At 40.0% G+C, this 18130-nt stretch overlaps 2 protein-coding genes across 2 annotated transcripts in view; one reads left to right on the top strand and one right to left on the bottom strand.

Moving 5' to 3' along the window:
- Window positions 1-586: 586 nt before the first annotated feature.
- Window positions 587-1528, top strand: LOC122752953 (olfactory receptor 10Z1). Its single transcript, XM_043999966.1, has one exon. The coding sequence runs from the start codon at window positions 587-589 to the stop codon at window positions 1526-1528; it is 942 nt and encodes a 313-aa protein (XP_043855901.1).
- Window positions 1529-5402: 3874 nt separating this feature from the next.
- Window positions 5403-18130, bottom strand: part of SPTA1 (spectrin alpha, erythrocytic 1) — a 107173-nt gene continuing 94445 nt past the window's right edge. The window contains exons 47-52 of the mRNA XM_043963436.1: window positions 16567-16618; window positions 11873-12060; window positions 10404-10457; window positions 9708-9854; window positions 8391-8535; window positions 5403-5717 (exon numbers count right to left, since the gene is read on the bottom strand). Of these exons, the coding sequence (XP_043819371.1) occupies window positions 5598-5717; window positions 8391-8535; window positions 9708-9854; window positions 10404-10457; window positions 11873-12060; window positions 16567-16618 (706 nt within the window). The 3' untranslated portion in view covers window positions 5403-5597. The remainder of the gene's footprint in view (window positions 5718-8390; window positions 8536-9707; window positions 9855-10403; window positions 10458-11872; window positions 12061-16566; window positions 16619-18130) is intronic.

Here is an 18130-nt window from a genome sequence, read left to right as displayed (position 1 = left end):
AAATAACAGACTCTATGTTACTGCAATTTATTTTGATCATGGCCATGAAGACTTGTTCTGTGTCTGTGGGTGTCCAGAGAAGCAGAATAATAGGGTTCAAAGGGTATTATTATTATTATTATTGTTGTTGTTGTTATTGTTGTTATTATTAAATTTCAGTGAGGAATTCTGTTTCTGTCTCTAAATGCCTGTGTGACCTTGGGCAACTCACCCCATTGATCTCAGCTTTTTCATTTGAAAATGAAGAAATTGGGTGAGGTGATTCTAAGAAAATTTTTAATCCTAACAGCTACGATCTTAGGTCTATGGCATAAGTCCATATGTATGTGTTGGTACATTTGTGTAAATGAGTTTGAGTACAGCAATGTGCCTATTTGTTTTATATAAAAATAATAACACCCTAAGTTTTGGCTGATGTTTTAGAGCCGGGTCTTCATCCCTAGGACTCCACAGGCTGTGGGAAGGAAAGATTCTCCAAATTCCTCTCGCAGTGAGCTGTGGCTTCATTAACAAGCTAGGCATCCCTTACAGAGCACAGAGTCAGACACGCTCTGAGGAAAGCCTGATCTTCTTCCTCATACTCAGGATGGGGCTGTGCAATGAAACCACTTGGAGGGACTTTGTCTTCCTGGGCTTCTCCAGCTTTGGAAATCTCCAGTTCCTGCTCTTTGCCATCTTCCTCTCCCTCTACCTCATCACCCTGACCAGCAATGTCTTCATCATTGTCATCATCCGGCTGGACAGTCATCTTCACACCCCCATGTACCTTTTCCTCTCTGTCCTCTCCTTTTCTGAAACCTGTTACACTCTGGGAATCATCCCCAAAATGCTTTCCAACCTTGCAGTTGGGAGCCAGGGCATCTCCTACATAGGTTGTGCTGTCCAGATGGACTTTTCTGCCTCCTGGGCCTGCACTAATTGCTTCCTCCTGGCAGTGATGGGCTTTGACAGGTATGTGGCCATCTGTGCCCCGCTCCACTATGCTAGCCGTATGCACCCCACTCTCTGCACCCAGTTAATTGGCACTTCTTTCCTTAGTGGGTATCTCATAGGGATGGGAATGACACTGGTCATCTTCCGACTTCCATTCTGTGGCTCCCATGAAATACACCACTTCTTCTGTGACACCCCCCCAGTGCTGAGCCTGGCCTGTGGAGACACTGGCATGAGCGAGGTGGGGATCCTGATCCTCAGCCTTCTGGTCCTCCTGGTCTCTTTTGCACTCATAACCATATCCTATGCCAACATCTTGGTCGCCATTCTGAGAATACCCTCAGCAAAGGGGAAACAAAAAGCCTTCTCCACCTGTGCTTCCCACCTCACTGTAGTCATTGTGCACTATGGCTGTGCTTCCTTCATGTACCTGCGGCCCAAGGCTAGCTATTCCCTAGAGCGGGACCAGCTCATTGCTGTAACCTATACTGTAGTGACCCCACTCCTCAACCCCATTGTTTATAGCTTGAGGAACCGGGCTGTACAGAATGCCTTTAAGAATGCCCTCCAGGGGAAACTTCTGGGGAAAAGATGAGGGCAAGGAAGGCAGTCTAATATAGTAGAAAGACTCCTGAACATGGAGGAGAATAGAAGCTTCTTTAAGGAAGGCACTGTTTGTTTTTCTTTGTATCACCAAAGCTGTGTACATTGTAAGTATTTTAAAATGTTTGTTAGATTGAATTACCGAATTGGAATCCCATTAACGAGACTTAGTTTCTCTGTGGCTATGGGTACCTAATTACTCTGTTCCTCACTTTCCTCATCTGTAAAATGGTGATAAAAAATACTTACACCAGGGTTGATGGAAGAAAAATCTTTGTAAACATTAAAGTGATAGAGAATTGTAAGCTATTATTATGGGAGGACTGAGTTGGACAATCTTCTCAGAAGGCTAGGCACATCTTCCAGACATAAGCCACTGAATTGTCTGGGACTCAGGCAATTACTGTTCTGCTCCCCACTTGCTGCAGAGGAGAATAGATTCCTCCTCTGATTGCCCTTCCAAACTCTTGGAGTATAGAGGTCATATGATACAGAAGAAAAACCATTAGGTTTCAAGCCAGGGCACATGGATTTGAGTCTGGGCACCACTATTTACCACCTGTGTGACCTTGGACAAACTGTTTAAATCTCAGGGCTACAGTTTGCTCTTCTATAAAATGAGGGATTGGAATAAATTATTTCTAAGAAGGTCCCTTCCTATTCTAAATGCATGATCCTATGACTTGGAATGGAAACCAGCAAGCGGCTTATATAATAAGTTTAATCACTTACATTAAATTTCTGGCTCTGACACTAACCAATTGGGTAACCTTGGGCAAATTTCTTAATCTATGAATTCAGTTTTCTTACATGTAGTATGGGGACAATAATGCCTTGTACCACACAAGGCAGAGTTGTTGTGAGGATTAAATAAGATGTGTATGTATAGTGCTCTGAAAATCTTAATGGATGAAATACAAGTTGGTTATTATTATTCATCTTAATTTTCAGTTTCAGCCACACATAACCTCCCTGGGCTTCCATTTCTGTATATATGAAATGAAGGCAATGGATAAAATAATCTCTTAGGTGCTTTCTAGTTCTGCTCTGGTAATTTGATTCTCTCTGGACTCTACTCCTGTTTCATGTGTCCTGCTGAGCTGTATAGGAGATAATAATCTATCCAATTCCACTCATCTCCTTTCCAATATCCTTCCACGTCCAGCCCCATTCCTATCATAAGTACCATGATACTTACTGTCACTGAGTTGACTCTTCTAGCTACCTCCTCAATCTAGACTGTAAGACACTTACTGAAGGATTATTTAAATAAAATTTTAAATTGTGCTTAACCTCTCCAAGTCTATTTTTCCCTATAAAATATGGGGCTTAGACAAAAAAGTTCTTTTATTCTTTCACTTTTTATGACTTAAGTATATGTGGTGTGGGATAGTTAGGTGCCATTATGGATAGAACACTAAGTCTGGAGTCAGAAAGACCAGAGTTCAAATTTGACTTCAGATACTGTCTAGCTATGTGACCCTGGGTAAATCAAGTAACCCCTGCCTGCATAAAACTGGAGAAAGAAATGGAAAACCACTCCAGTATCTGTCAAGAAAACCCCATAGTTGGCCCTTAGGGTCACAGAGTCAGAAATGCCTGAATGAATAACAACAAAATATGTAGAGATTGTACTGGACCTGTAGTCATGCCTTTGAAACTTACTGTGTGACCCTGGGCAATTCATTTAATTGCCCTGTGCCTCAGCTTCCTTACCAGTAAAATAAAGATATTTTACTTAATTGTATAAGGTCTTTTTCAGTTCTAAGTATATGATTGTTTGCTCCTATCTCCATTCATGGGTTTCCATGTGTATGAGAGAAAAAAAGGAAGAAATAGAAAAGGGGAGAGGGAGAGCAAAAGGCAGAGGAAGAGAAACAAAAGAGTATAAGAGTGAAAGACAGAAAGTCAGACAGATAAACTCAGGCTAGGGTTTTGTATCATTCTGAAAGGCAATGCCATCTGATCCCGCTGGGAAAAAGGGATCATGAAATCTTTAGCAGAAAGCCAGAGGGAAAACCCCAGCATTGAGCTCTCAATCCATAGGTCCATTATATTATTTTCAATGTGCAGTGTAGACTTGGAAGCAGAAGACCTAGGTTTGAGTCCTGGTTCCACAATTTACTAGCTGTGTGAGCATAACTAAATCACTTTGGTTTTTTTATACCTTCTCATTATCTCTGGAAAATGGAGAAAATAATACCTGTCTGCCTATTCCACATGACTGTTGGGATGATCAAATGAGATCATGTGTGAAAGAACTTGGTAATTTATGAAGCATTTCAATAATGCGGCAGAATGGTGTGGAGGACATGACCAAAACTGGTGCACTGAAATGAAGGTAAGGACATGTATGGGACCTTCAGAAGCACCTAGTCATCAAATGCCTTCATTTTACCAATGAGGAAACTTAAGCTCAAAAAAAGATAAGTGACTTGCCCAAAATCATTCATGTAGCAAGTCAGAGCCAGTATTGTCTCAGTTTTCTGATGCCATATCCAACATTTTTCTACTTCACCTGATGACATCTCTTTGATGTGGTGTTGGGTACCCTTGGACTGCTGATGCACTGACATGTCATTGAGGATGACTGATTGAGTGATGACTTTTGTAGATTTGTCTTGATCCCTTGGACTCAGGCATAGAAAGAAGATTTTGGTCCAAATGGGAAAAAGGTCTACCTATCAAAGCAGCTTCTTTCCTTCCCCCATCCCCACTTTTAAGTTTCCTTTTGTACGTTATCTTCCCCCTGTTAAATTGTAAGTTTCTTGAGGATAGGAAAGTTCATTTTTATTTGTATCAGGCACTTAGCACAATGCCTGGTACATATTAGGTATTTAATAAATGTTTGCTGTATTATTGTATTATACAGGGAATCCACTCAGCTCCAAAGAAAGAAGGCGCACATACATCAGTAGGCAATAGTCAAGCCAACTCTTCTTCCATTTCTAGTGAGTACCACCTTCCATGAGGGACCAGTATTGTCTACCAGACTTAGAGTATTACCCTAAGATTTTGGGTTTATACAAAAGGGAATTTTGCATTTGGGATTGCTAGAGAATCTATTCCCTTCCCCTTGAAGGTCATTAGTGGAGGTCAGGGTACAAGTTTGTTCCTTCATGTCTGAGATATTCTTGTTACTCTTCTCTCCTGTAGGCTTGGTTTAGGGACTTGAGTGAAAATCTAATACTTTCTAGAACACTGGATAAAGGAACTGAGTGCTGTTCAAGACAGAGCCTTCTCCTTGCCTTCTCCAGGGACTAAATTAGAAGTAGAACTTCCTCTCTTTTCTCTTAGAGGCTGGGAACAGAAGTACCCATTTTTTCACAGTTGCTTCTAGCTGTTCACTTATATCTTGGGTAAAATAGTTGCCTTGGCAGTATGCAGTTTGGTGAAGCAGGCTTACATCATGCCAAGGACCCTAGTCTAGTCTGATTTTTGCCTGCACTTAGTTCTCTCAGGATCTCTCATCTTTGGTGCATTGGCTTGCTCTATTTTATAGGCGTAATTCCAAGGATGTGATTCAGATTTCTAATTACCCTGACTCAATAATCCTCATTCAATGGTTCAAGGGACCTTTGCAAGGGACCTACTATGGAGTAGTCACCTAGTTGTGTCATTAGGGATGTCTCCAACTTCCAGAGGAATCTGGTTTTGAAGATTAATTTTATGAGCCTTCTCCAGGTTCTTCTAGGTCCCACTCTTTATAATGACATCTCAAAGGTAAAAACAAAAATGTGTTCCAGTATTAAATGGAAATTCTTAGGCAATTATCCATACCAACTTCTCCATTAGGGATATTAAGAAATAGCTACGAACCCATTAATTCTAGAAAGCACAAATCCCCAGTTTGGATCAATAGGACTTTATTTCAGATCAACCCATTACAAAGGAGGATATCAGCTTCACTAATCCACACACACCTCTAAAACCCTTTTTCCCCACTGTGGCCCAAAACACATCTTAACCTGGAATTCTTGGAAATATCCAGGTTCTTGCCAGGATATAAAATATATTCTTCAATCATCCTCCTCCTTCCCTTGCCACATTAGAATTGCTCATCAGTTACCAAAGTATGAATTTGTGAATCCAACATAGTCATAGCCAGCAGTACGGCCACGAGAATCTGTATAGGGCTGCATTCGCGAGGCACAGAATTGTACCTGCTCTGGAGTGAGGGCCTGGAAGACAGAAAACTATGGTGATAGGCATCATAGGAGAAATGGTTACTTCAATCTCCAAGACCAGTGACAGAAATGGCAACAGATGTAGGAGATAGCTCTATTACCCCCTTCACTAACCCCTCCCACCAATGCTATACATACATACACACATATACATACACACATATACATATACATATATACATATTTATAAACACACACATATACATATACATATATACATATTTATAAACACACACATATATACAGGGCAAGGGTTAGCATATATATATATATATATATATACATATACATATATATATACACATACACACACACACACACACACACACACACACACATATATATATATATATATATATATATATATATATATATATATATATATATATATATATATATATATATATATAAAGATTGCCTTGAAATTCCAAGAGTTCACCTCTTCTAAGAAGCCTTTCTTGATAAACCTATTATTGGCTACTGCATTAATGCCCCTCCCATAAAATTTCATGTATATAATCTGTAGATCATTCCTTTACATTTATCTTTTTAGTATCTGTAACTGCCTCTGTCTCTCCAGTCAGATAAGGGGCTCCCAGAGGGAAGAAGCCATGGCTTCCTCTCTCTCCCTTCTCCCCACCCAAGACCCTGGTAGGACAAGTTTTGTAGGTGCGTTGCTCCCCTAACCTTCCTTCCAATGTCCCCACTTCCTTCTTTTTCCTGAATGGATACTAACTCTCATCTTTACCCTTATGGAAAAAATCCAGAATTTTCATTCCACACAGACCCTCAGGTCTCTCACCCACCTTTCCAATAGTTGTATATAGGGATCTCTGCTTCATAATGTACATGGTTGTTCATACATAGCTGTACATACCACTTGGATAAGCAGGGAGCCACTAACTCTAATCCTACTGCTAAGATATAGGACTTCCAAGGCTAAGCCTCTCCCTGCTTTTGTATCCTATGGTCCCTGGGGCTTTACCATAAGATTTGTTTCCTTATCTTCCAGCCCTCAGGTATTTTCATCTGATCTGCATCCTTATGTACCCTAAGGACCCTTGGGCTTTGCCTTTCACCCTATTACTATACCCCTAGGAATTCAGGGTCTTTGCATCTGACTCTAGAGCTGAACTAATATTTGTGGTCTGCCTGATTGGAATATGAACTCCATGAATGTAGGAGCTATCCCATTTTTTGATTTGTATATTCAAGGTTTTCCACTGTGCTTCACTCATAGTAAGCAGCACCCTTCCTTCTTCATCTAGTCATTCTTTTTAGCCTTCTGGGCATCTCTTCAGTGCTCAGGCTAGGACTCTTGTTACGGGGTGGGGGGGGTATGAGAGAGGATAGAAGAAAAAAATTAGAATCTGTGCAGAAATTACTAAGAAAGACTCATAAAGAAGAATTTAAATAACAGAGAGATCAGGGTTATAGCCATACTGGGGCATTAGAAGGTCACTGATCCAATTAGGTATATGTTATCTAGAAACTAGGCTAATCCCTACCAACCAAACAACCAAACAAACAAACAGAAACCAGAAAAGTGTAACCCAAAAGGAGAGGGGGAAAAATTTTTCTTAAGGACGGGGACTGACAGATGGAAAGGTTCAGAGGCAAGAACAATCAAGTCAGGAGCAGAATATGGGAAGTTAGTTGAACTTGAAGCTTGGTGTCACAGCATGAGGACTGGATATATACTTAGAAAACTTTAGACCAAATTCTGGCTGTCTAGTTCTGCTACTTACTATGACCTTGGGCAAATAATTTTATCTCTTTTGAGTCTTGGTTTCCTCATCTGCAAAATGAGGAGCTCAGGTTATACTGGAGGACCCCTATAACTAAATCTTTTAAGAGTATACAAGTAGGGGCAGCTAGATGGCACAGTGGATAGAGCACCGGCCCTGGAGTCAGGAGGACCTGAGTTTAAATCTGGCCTCAGACACTTAACACTTACTAGCTGCGTGACCCTGGGCAAGTCACTTAACCCCAATTGCCTCACTAAAAAAAAAAAAAAAAAAGAGTATACAAGTACGCTTTAATTCATTAGAAAGATTAGTATAATTAATTAATAAAGGTAATAGAGTCCAGGGGTTGTTTTTTAGGGGGGAGAGGGAGGAGAATCTTTAAAACAAATGCAAAAGGGTTCAGATCTTTCGAGAGTATACAAGAACTCATGCTGGTCACAAATATTGGTATAATTAAATAACAAGGGTAATGGAGTCCAATTAGGGAAGATTCTGTAAAGAAAATGTAGAAAGATTTGAATTTAATATGTCAGTCAAGTGAACTACTTTGTGTTCTTGTGTGGAGGAGACACATAACTGAATGTTGGTTCATAGGACCTCAAATTTAAAATGGAATAGACCTTAGAGATTATCTAGTTGTCCAACCCCCTCATTTAAGGGAGGAGAAAACTGAGGCCCAGGAAAGTAAGTGACATGCCCAAAGTCACCTAGGTGGTAAGTAGCAGAGCTAGAGATGTTTCCTCCAAATCCAATATTCTTTCAGGTGCATTACCCAAGTTCTTCTAGTAACCATGTGTAGGATGATATGGAGAAGACACCAGAGACCAACAAGTGGGACTAGTTGAGTCCTGCATTCAGATGGCATGTGAGGAAGGAGGATCCAGGAATGGGAAAGAAGGAATGGGTTGCAGAATCTGACCTGTTTCAGGTCGTCCTTTGTGATGTATGCTTTGCCCTCAGCCAAAGCTTGGAAGCCATTCTCGATTTCCTCACTGGACTTAATGTTCTCTGACTCCTTGTCAATCAGGAATGCAGTATATTCATCCAGTGAGATGTAGCCCTTCCTGAGGGAGGGAAATGGGAAGGGAATAGTTCAGCAGCTATGTCCTTTCTTAGGAGGAAAGATTCACATTCAAGTTAAAAAAAAAAAAAACATGGATTGAAAAACTTTTGTCTAGATTCTCATGGGTAGTGAAAAGAAAAGTTGGTCACAAAAAATAAAATGTGAAAACTATCTTTATATTTCAAGGATTGTGACTGTCACCTTGGCCTTTGGCTTTCAATTCTTCCTGCTCCCTGGAGCCCACTGACTCATTGTTCCTTTGTGTGACCATCTGTAAGATGAGGATGTCAGATGACTTTCTCAGGTCAGCAGACATGCCTCTCTGTCTCTGGCCCTTTTAAAATTCTGTTTGACAACTAGATCTTTGACCTCATTCACTAAATCTATAACCTCTCTCTCTCTCTCTCTCTCTCTCTCTCTCTCTCTCTCTCTCTCTCTCTCTCTCTCTCTCTCTCTCTCTCTCTCTCGAACTTAGGACAGCTCTTCTTTTCTCCCTTCTGTGTCTCCCTGAGTATCATCCCAAGGAAGACTTCCACCTTCCTCACATTTCTAAATCTGCTTGTGACTCCATTCTCATAAAGAGCCAGAATAAACAGGGCTCCCTCATAGTTGGAGGTGAATTATCTATTCCCCTTCCTACATTCCCCTTAAAGAATGACACAGAGCTCATTACCAAAGCCATATTTAATAATTATGGGTGACTTAATAGTGTTACAGCTGGCATTGACTACGTCTCCTTCTGCAAGTTCTCCCACTTGCCACTCCATTTTTCTTTCTTTTAAAAAATATTTTATCATTAATTTATGGAATAAAACGACCATTTCCATAGTACAATAAAAAGATGACTGCATTTTTCACATCGTCTCTCTTTTCTGTCATTGTCCACCATAATCTATTCTTTCTACTAGTTGCACTATCACCTACTCCATGTCCACTTCTGTTATGATAATTAATTTGGGGAAATCTAGAATGTATCTCCTGATACCATGGCTGGATCAGGGGGACTCACAGCCAACAAAGGATCTCAAAACATATTAGCACTTTCCTTCATCCTACCTACTTAGAGAAGTGCAGTGAGTAAGTAAAGAATCTGTTCTTTCATCCATTCTGAGCACCTTCTTACTCCTGACTTGTAATTGCTACCTTCATTTCCATCTTTGCCATAGATTTTACCTTCCAGGATCCACAGCATCCAGGAACTTTTCGAACTTGGGCTCAGGTTCCCCTTCCTCCACCATAGGCAAATAGTAATTGAGGCCTCTGAGGCATGACCGAAATTCTTTGTAGTTCAGCCTTCCCGTCAAGGTCTCATCAAAGTGCCTGGATGAGAAAATATTGAATGCTGATACTGCTTTGTGGACCAGTGTCAATAAGTCAGTTAGTCAACAATCATTTATTAAGCCGTGCCAGACACTGTGTTAAGCTGGTGTTTCAAATAAAAGCAAATAAAAAGCAAAAAATAACCTGTTCCTGCCCTGGCAGAGAGTACATTCTAATGTGAGAGACAACATGTAAATAATTAAGTAAAACAAAATATATACAGAGTAGGTAGATGTTAATCTGAAAGGGGGAGTTTCCTTTCTCCTCTACTGTATACACCAAATCCTGTGTGTATAGGTCTTCTTATACAGGAGTAAGTTGGAGTCTGCCTGTTCTAGCTTGGAAAAATAAACTTATATCTTGGAAATCAGCAAACACTACAAATCAGGGTTTGATTTATCATTTTTCTAATTGTCTAGACTTAAGAAAGTAATCAAGACAATGCTAATGAAGCATATTTAAATTGAAAGTGTGTCATATGTACATTTATGTTTTTCTAGAGAGTCAGTTGTTAAATATTAGCCAGCACACTGCTGGTCTCATACTTACTGATAGATTGTGCTAAATTCCTTTAGTGTCTCTTCACTTACACCAATCATGTCCCTGCACGGAATAATCATAATATCACATACAAAGTACTTTCTCATATATGCCTCCCAGCTCTACCATCTCCCACTGAAAGAGACTGTACCAACATCTGCTAATATCAGCTCACTTGTGATTGAAACAGATTCCCTTTGCAATGATAAGAGTGGCCCATGGGCCATGAAACAAAAACTGGGAAAGCTGTCAGTGCCTTGTGGCACTCGCAGCTGGTGACTATTTATAACTCTGTAGTGGAAAAACCAAAGAGTGTTCAGGGATACCGAGACCATGAACAGCCTGCTACCTGGTGGAATAACCACACACATAGATCATAGAAATGATAGAATCTTTGGGATGAAAGGCACTGGAGAGGTCATCCAATCTAATTTCTTACTGCAATTCCTCAGTCTCCCAGGATTGGAAATTTCCTGATGCTGATGATTCTGACTTACTTCACTTCAACTTCCCTGGGAAGTGGGAGAGTGGGTCAGTCAACAAGTATTTATTAGATGGTTTCTTTATCATTATTGGGTATGTGTAGGAAGGGGAAGCTCCTACAGGACTTGAGAACCATTTTGGCCTCAAGAAAGTGATTTAGAGAAGCCTTACACCTCAGCTTTAGGATAAAAACGCTGAGAATATAAGGGATTTGAGAGAAGTGTCAGGTCAGGATCAAATACTATCCTAAATCACTGAATTATACTTGAAAAGAAACTCTATGAGTGTTTAAAATATGTAAGGGTAGCATGACACATTAGACTAAATGCTGGACTTGAAATCAGGAAGCTTTGAGCTCAATCCTCCCTCTAACTCATATTAGATGTATTACCATGGGTAGGTTATTTAACTTCTAGAAGCCTCAGTTTCTTCAACTGTAAAATGTCAATACTGGGGGGCAGCTAGGTGGCACAGTGGATAAAGCACCAGCCCTGGATTTAGGAGGACCTGAGTTCAAATCTGGTCTCAGACATTTGACACTTACTAGCTGTTTCACCTTGTGCAAGTCACTTAACCCTCATTGCCCTCACCAAAAAAAAAATGCCAATACTGATACTCATCACACATAGTCACTCTGATATTATGTGGCTCTAATGAGATAGCATATTATAATTTTTGAAAACTTTAAAGTGCTATTTAAATGTCAGATATTATTATTATTATTATTATTATTATTATTATTATTATTATTATTATACTTAGAAAATGCAGGTCATCAGAAAATGCTCACAAAAAAAATTCCACTGAAAGGGTACTACCATTAGTTTCTGAGCCTAAGTCTTTGCTCCCTACTCTACATGGCAAGCTCCCTGTCCTCTCTAACCCTCTGTGATTTTGCCCCCAGTCTCTCACTAGACCTTCTGGAGCTCTCAGGCTTTTATCCAGGCCTAGTCAAAGTCAACCTGATTCCCAGATTTCCCATGACCCCGCAGTACTTGGCCTGGATCTGCTGCTCCAGATTGTGTTGCATTTTCATTCCTAGCTGGTGAAGTTGGTCCCACTGCTGGGCTAAGCCGATGGTGCTGTACTTGATGTCCAGTATGAGAGCATCCTCCATGGTATCTCCCAGGTCCTCAATCTTGCTCAACTGACGCTTCATCACCTGAATTTCCTTTTGCTTTCGCTGGTGAAGAAGAGAAATGGAGAAAGATTAGGGTTGATCGAATGGAGTGACAGCAACCTGGAGGGATGTATCTGCTGGAGTGCATTAGTCCTATTCTGCTTAGCAGCCTGGGGTGATGGACATAGAGCCCAGGTTGAAGTCAGGAAGACCTTGGTTAAAATCCTGCTTCTGTGTCAATCTGGGCAAATCATTTAACCCCTCAGTGCTCTAGGCAACTTTCTAATACTACAGCTTTTTGTTCAGTCATTTTTTGTTGTGTCTAACTCATCATGACCCCATTTGGGGCTTTCTTGGCATAGATATTAGAGTGGTTTGCCATTTCCTTCTCCAGCATATTTTTACAGATGAGGAAACTAAGGCAAACAGAGTTAAGTGACTTGCCCAGAATCTCACACCTAGCAAGCGTGACACCAGATTTTAACTCAGGTCTTCCTGAGTCCAGGCCTGGTGCTCTAACCACTGTGCTACCTAGCTGTCTAGTGAGGAGAAGAGGGAGCTAAATGGCCTCTGGTGTCTCTTGTGGATCTAAATTTGTGATCTAACAAAATAGGCATAAATATAAATTCCTGAATTTATTTGTGTGTGTATGTGAGGCAATTGGGGTTAAGTGACTTGCCCAGGGTCACATAGCTAGTATGTATCAAGTGTCCGAGGCTGAATTTGAACTCAGGTCCTCCTGACTCCAGGGCCGGTGCTCTATCCACTGTACCACCTAGCTGCCCCAAATTCTTGCATTTATATGTTTAAGTAATTTAACGTCCCAAGTGTAAGAAGGGGGCAGCTAGGTGGCACAGTGGATAGAGCACCGGCCCTGGAGTCAGGAGGACCTGAGTTCAAATCCGGCGTCAGACACTTAACACTTACTAGCTGTGTGACCCTGGGCAAGTCACTTAACCCCAATTGCCTCACTAAAAAAAAATGTAAGAAGAAGACATTTTTTAAAATTTTACATGTTAAAATAAAAAGGCAACAACAACCATAAACAAAAAGCAGGATCTTAGCTAACAGAAGACTTAATATGAGGCAATGCTAAAATGTGGCTGCTTAAACAAAACAAAAACCCAAGGAGAAAAAAGCTCTTGTAACTTAAGGCTGTCTTAAGAGAAGGAGGTATTAGTCCTAGTGTACTCTCCCTGGTCAGACTATATCAGCAGTAACAGTTCTGGATGACAGATATTTAGAAGGAGATAGGTAAGCTAACGTGAATCTTAGAAGAGAGTCAGTCAATTAACTGATTGACCAGAAGATAATGACCAGGGTAATGGACAAAGTGGAAAATATGATCCCTCAGGATTGGCTGAACATAATAGGGCTATTTAGACTGGAGAAGAGAATATTTAGAATGTACAGGATGCCCAGGCAGCAGATATTTATCTCAGGGGTTGTCACAGAGCATAGTGTCTGGTACATAGGGGTGCTTAATAAATGTTTATTGAATTGAGTTGAGATTTGACTTATTCAGTTTAGCCCAAGAGGGAAGAATTAAGAATAATCAGTGAGAGCTACCCACAGGCTGGTTTTGATTTTCTTTAAGAAAAAAAAAAGTTAACAATTAGAACTATGGGAATTGAACAGACTATAGTGAACTTCCCATCATAGAGATTGAATGACTACTTAAAAGAAATGTGGTAGAGGAAATTCATGATTCAGGTAAAGACCAGACTAGATGAATATAAAGATCCCTTCTAACTCTTATTCTGACAGTTATCTATGTCATAAATTGAGGGACAGGAGGTCAAATAGGTTTCTAGCACATTGCAGTTGATTGATGATCCTCAATGATTTAGGATCTCCATCTTTTCCATGAAAATTGGGGCAAAGCATAAAGCTATAAACTAAGGGGAAAGAATGGTAGAGGGACATCCATGATGTATATCCTGTCAGTTTCAAGATATCTTCCCACTAGTTATTGTCTAAACTCTCAGAAGACCTTTTCAACCACCCAGCAAGTACCTGAATTCCCCATGAAAGTCTTCTTCATGGCCAGATTCCTCCACCAAAACAAGTAGGTATTATAGAGCATTTTGATCCATCTTGGCTAACTTTTCTCTTCATTATCACAGCTAATTTATGATATTACTCTACCACCCAATCAGACTAGAGAAGCTTCCTTTAAGCAGACTAGGAAAGTCCCTTGAATGTCATACCATAATGTCCCCAGAATCTGAGGTCAGTGCTAGTTCCTCCCCCACCTTGAACTCTACAATATTCCCACCATGGAGTTCACCTTCATTTATTTTTATTTTATAAGGATAGTTAGTCTCACTAATGGAAAGAAACTTTGGCACAGATAATCTAAAATGTAAAATTATGCCCAAAACATTCCATTTTGGTTTTGGAAATATATTTTATGGTATTTTGCAATCATTTCTCTTTCTTAATTCTGATTACAGAGAAAAAACTATCTGTGTATATCTGCATCTATTTCTATAATAAGACCTATACCTATATCTTAATATCAATATCTATCATAATAAACACAAAGTATTCTTTATAATACTATAGCGTGGGATGCCTTTTCCTCTGCAGATCTCATCAGAGAAGGGAAAGCAGAGGAAAAAAATTCTTTGTGACATGTTAGCTTGAGGGCCCCAGAATTTGACAACACTATAATGGCTCTGGCTAATGCAAAAATTGGTCTTCATTTTCTGCACATAAATTGACTGACAATGAGAAGGAGATAGCCCTAGGTTTCATGAGGAAACAGTATAGGATTAAACATTTATATATAGCCCACTATAGTGGAAATATTATAGTGGAAAGCAGTATAGTGGAAACACTCAGAAAAACAACAGAGAAACTGAGGGTCAAATTCTGACTGTGGCTACTTTGTAACTTTGGGAAAGTCCTTCTTAAAAGCCCCTCTTAGGACCTCAGCTTCCTGATCGGTAAAATGAGGTGGTTGAACTAGGTCATCTCTCAGGTACAGTACATGTTTTCAATGATTAATTGAATAATAGAATTGTAAGACCTCCACATTGATCTAGGCATCACACTGATAGCCCTTGAGCTACTTGCTGTTTCATAAACAAGACACTCAGATTCTTGGCTCTGGGCATTTCCCTTAGCTGTCACTCATGACTAGAATGCTCTTTCCTTCTTATTTCTACCCCCTGCCTCCTCTGGCTTCCTTCAAGTTGCAACTAAAATTTCACCTTCTATAGGAAGCCTTTCACATTTTTGCCATTCGTTCAGTTGTGTCTGACTCTTTGTGACTCCATTTCTTTGTTTTTTTGGCAAAGATACTAGAGAGGTTTGCCATTTCCTTCTATAGCTCATTTTTACAGATGAGGACCTGAGGCAAACAGGGTTAAGTGACTTGTACAGGGTGGCACAGCTAGTAAGTGTCTGAGGCCTGATTTCAACTCAGATGAGTCTTCCTGATTGCAGTGGTCTAAGCACTATACCACCTAGCTGCCTTATGCTTTCTCAGCCCCTCTTAATTCTATTGCCTTCCCTCTATTGATCATCTCCTAGTTATCCTGTACATAGCTTCTTGGTAAATATTTGTTTGCTTGTGGTTTCTTCCATTGGATTGTGAGCTCCTTGAGGAAAGGGGCATTTTTCCTTTTATTTTTATTTTTGAATGCCCAGAGCTTAGCACAGTACCTAGAATGTAGTAGGTGCTTAATAAGTGCTGATTAACTGACCGAGGTATTAAAAGAAACTGAGGGAAGCCTTGAGCATGTTGGACAGGAGGATTTAAGGGGAAATCACAAATAAGAAATATACAAGATGATAAGGGTGGGATGGATTGAAAATAGCAACAGGAAAAAACCCACATGGACAAGATCATAGACTCATCATAATTGAAGATTAGAACTATGCTATGTGGCACCACAGCAACCAATTGAAATATGGAAAACCTCCATTGGGAACCATGCCACCATTTTATGAGTTACATGGCATAACAGATGTTTCGATCAATTCCTTCCACTGAATTGACTAGATCAGAGAATCACAGATTTTGAGAGTTAGAAGGGACCTCGGAAGCTTTGTAGCCTAATTTTCTTCACATTGTTCAGTAGCCTCATACAAAAGGAGGCAAGGGAAAGAAGTAGAATGGAGAATTAACGACTCAACCAACTAAATAAAAATAAAATGATTAAATTTTTAAAAGGTTATGTCTTACTACTATTTTAGCCCAATCCATAGCCAAATAAAATCCCCCTATCACATTCCACACATCCAGCCTCTGCCTGGAAACCCTCAAGAGGGAACCTACCACCCCCTGAAGTGGCACATCCCACTTTGGAGCAGCTCAAATTGTTAAAGAACAATTTTTGGCATTTTGGTTTTGGTTTGAATTGCTTAACATAAAGTCCAAATTGGACTTTTTATCCATGGGAGGCTCCTAAGTTTTCCTTCTAGGTCCAAATAGAACAAGTCTAATTTTTCTGCCATGTGATGTTTGAATGAACATGTTGAAGGTACCAGCTCATCCCTCTAAGCAGGGCTTCCTTTCTCTCTGTGATTCAAGTGGCCACAGGCACTGTAGGCACTTACTTTATTAGCTTCCAGCTGGGATTCCAGGGTTCCAGTTTCCTTGAGCAATGATCTAGTCAGAAAAGCAGAGGAAAATGTAACAAATTACAGAGATTGACAGTGCCTGTGGAGTTCCACCTGCTCAAAGCCTCTTCATTTTTGTGCCTTCCTCTTCTGCTCCCCATTGTTTCCTAAGTTATGCTATGCATGTAAAGTATTCTTTCACCTTACATATTCCCCTTGCTCCAATTATCCCTGAAATTCTCATTTCCTAAGACGTTTTCCTGGATTAATAAGACAGGATGATTTTCCCCTAGCTTGCTCAGCCTAGGATGGGCTTCCCACAACTCCAAATCACTCTGTGCCCACTCTTTCCCCCACTAACTCCTATTTTTATTTCAATAATAGCAGGTTATAGTAAATGCCAAGGGTAGAAATTAAGGGCATGGAAATCAAAATGGGCATCATAGGGACTGTTTCATTCTTTGTGCACCCTCAATGCCTAGCACATAATAGTTACTTGATAAATGCTTATTGATTGATTGATTGGCACTTTTAGCCCTGTACAATCTGGTTCCTTATTATCGTTCTAATCTTTTAACACATGATTCTACTTCACACACTACAGTTCAGCCTACTTGTTTTCCTTATACTTGACACCCTAGTTTCTAACTCCATGCCTTTATATTAGCTGCACCCTACTCCTGGAAAACCCTGCCTCCTAATTTCCAACTCTTAGAGTCTTTGACTTCCTTTAAGACTTAAATACCACTGAAATTGCAACTAAGTGCCTTCCTTTATAAATCTACTTTCTGTCTAATGAGTCATAGAGAATAAGGCTAAGGACTGCACTTCTACCTCAACTTAAATGCAGTTCACACACAAGTCAAGACATTACCCAGAGATGCCATAGGTCCTTTTCAAAAATGAAGGAGGAACAATAACTTATCTTTGATGTACCCATTTATGCCTATGTTGGCTCTCATTAAAATATAAGCCATTGGAAAGTAGGGACTACTTTTTCTTTTTCTTTTGTATTCTAGGTCTTATCACAGTGCCTGCAACAGAATAAGTGTTTAATAAATCCTTGTTAATTGATTGCTTTTTCATGTAACCTGAAGGGTGTGCCTGGGATTACAACAAATTTGCATCAAATTTGCATAAGAGTTTAGAATGACTTTCGAAACTTTTCATGCAGTCTTAACTAATACAACCCCTTGAATGGATCTGTGATCTCATTAATGTAGGTACTCCCTGGGATGCCTTCTCAATCTATCTTGTACATGCCCTTCTATAAATCTTCCATGGACTCTCCAGGGAGCTGGTAGGGATCTCTTGCTAGAGTTTTGATGTTCTGTGGGTACTAATAAAGCATATGGGCTGCCTGCCTCTTATTCTTTGACCAGTCCACCTCTTTTTCTGGTGATAACATTTCTTTGATGATTTTTCTATACTGCTTTTGTCGATGTAATTCATCATTTGTAACATGCTGTAGCCTATTTACACTCACCACGCATCTCTCCATTACCCTTTGGGTGACCTGCAATTTCTATTCCTCAGAGCCTTCAGCATTCCCTGATTGTAG

Source organism: Dromiciops gliroides, chromosome 4 (assembly GCF_019393635.1).
Source record: "Dromiciops gliroides isolate mDroGli1 chromosome 4, mDroGli1.pri, whole genome shotgun sequence".
NCBI classification, from domain to species: Eukaryota; Metazoa; Chordata; class Mammalia; order Microbiotheria; family Microbiotheriidae; genus Dromiciops; species Dromiciops gliroides.
This window is presented reverse-complemented; position numbering and strand designations above follow the sequence as displayed.

Bases quoted from the DNA above. Each gene is read 5' to 3' on its own strand.
- LOC122752953 (XM_043999966.1), top strand. From the start codon at position 587: ATGGGGCTGTGCAATGAAACCACTTGGAGGGACTTTGTCTTCCTGGGC.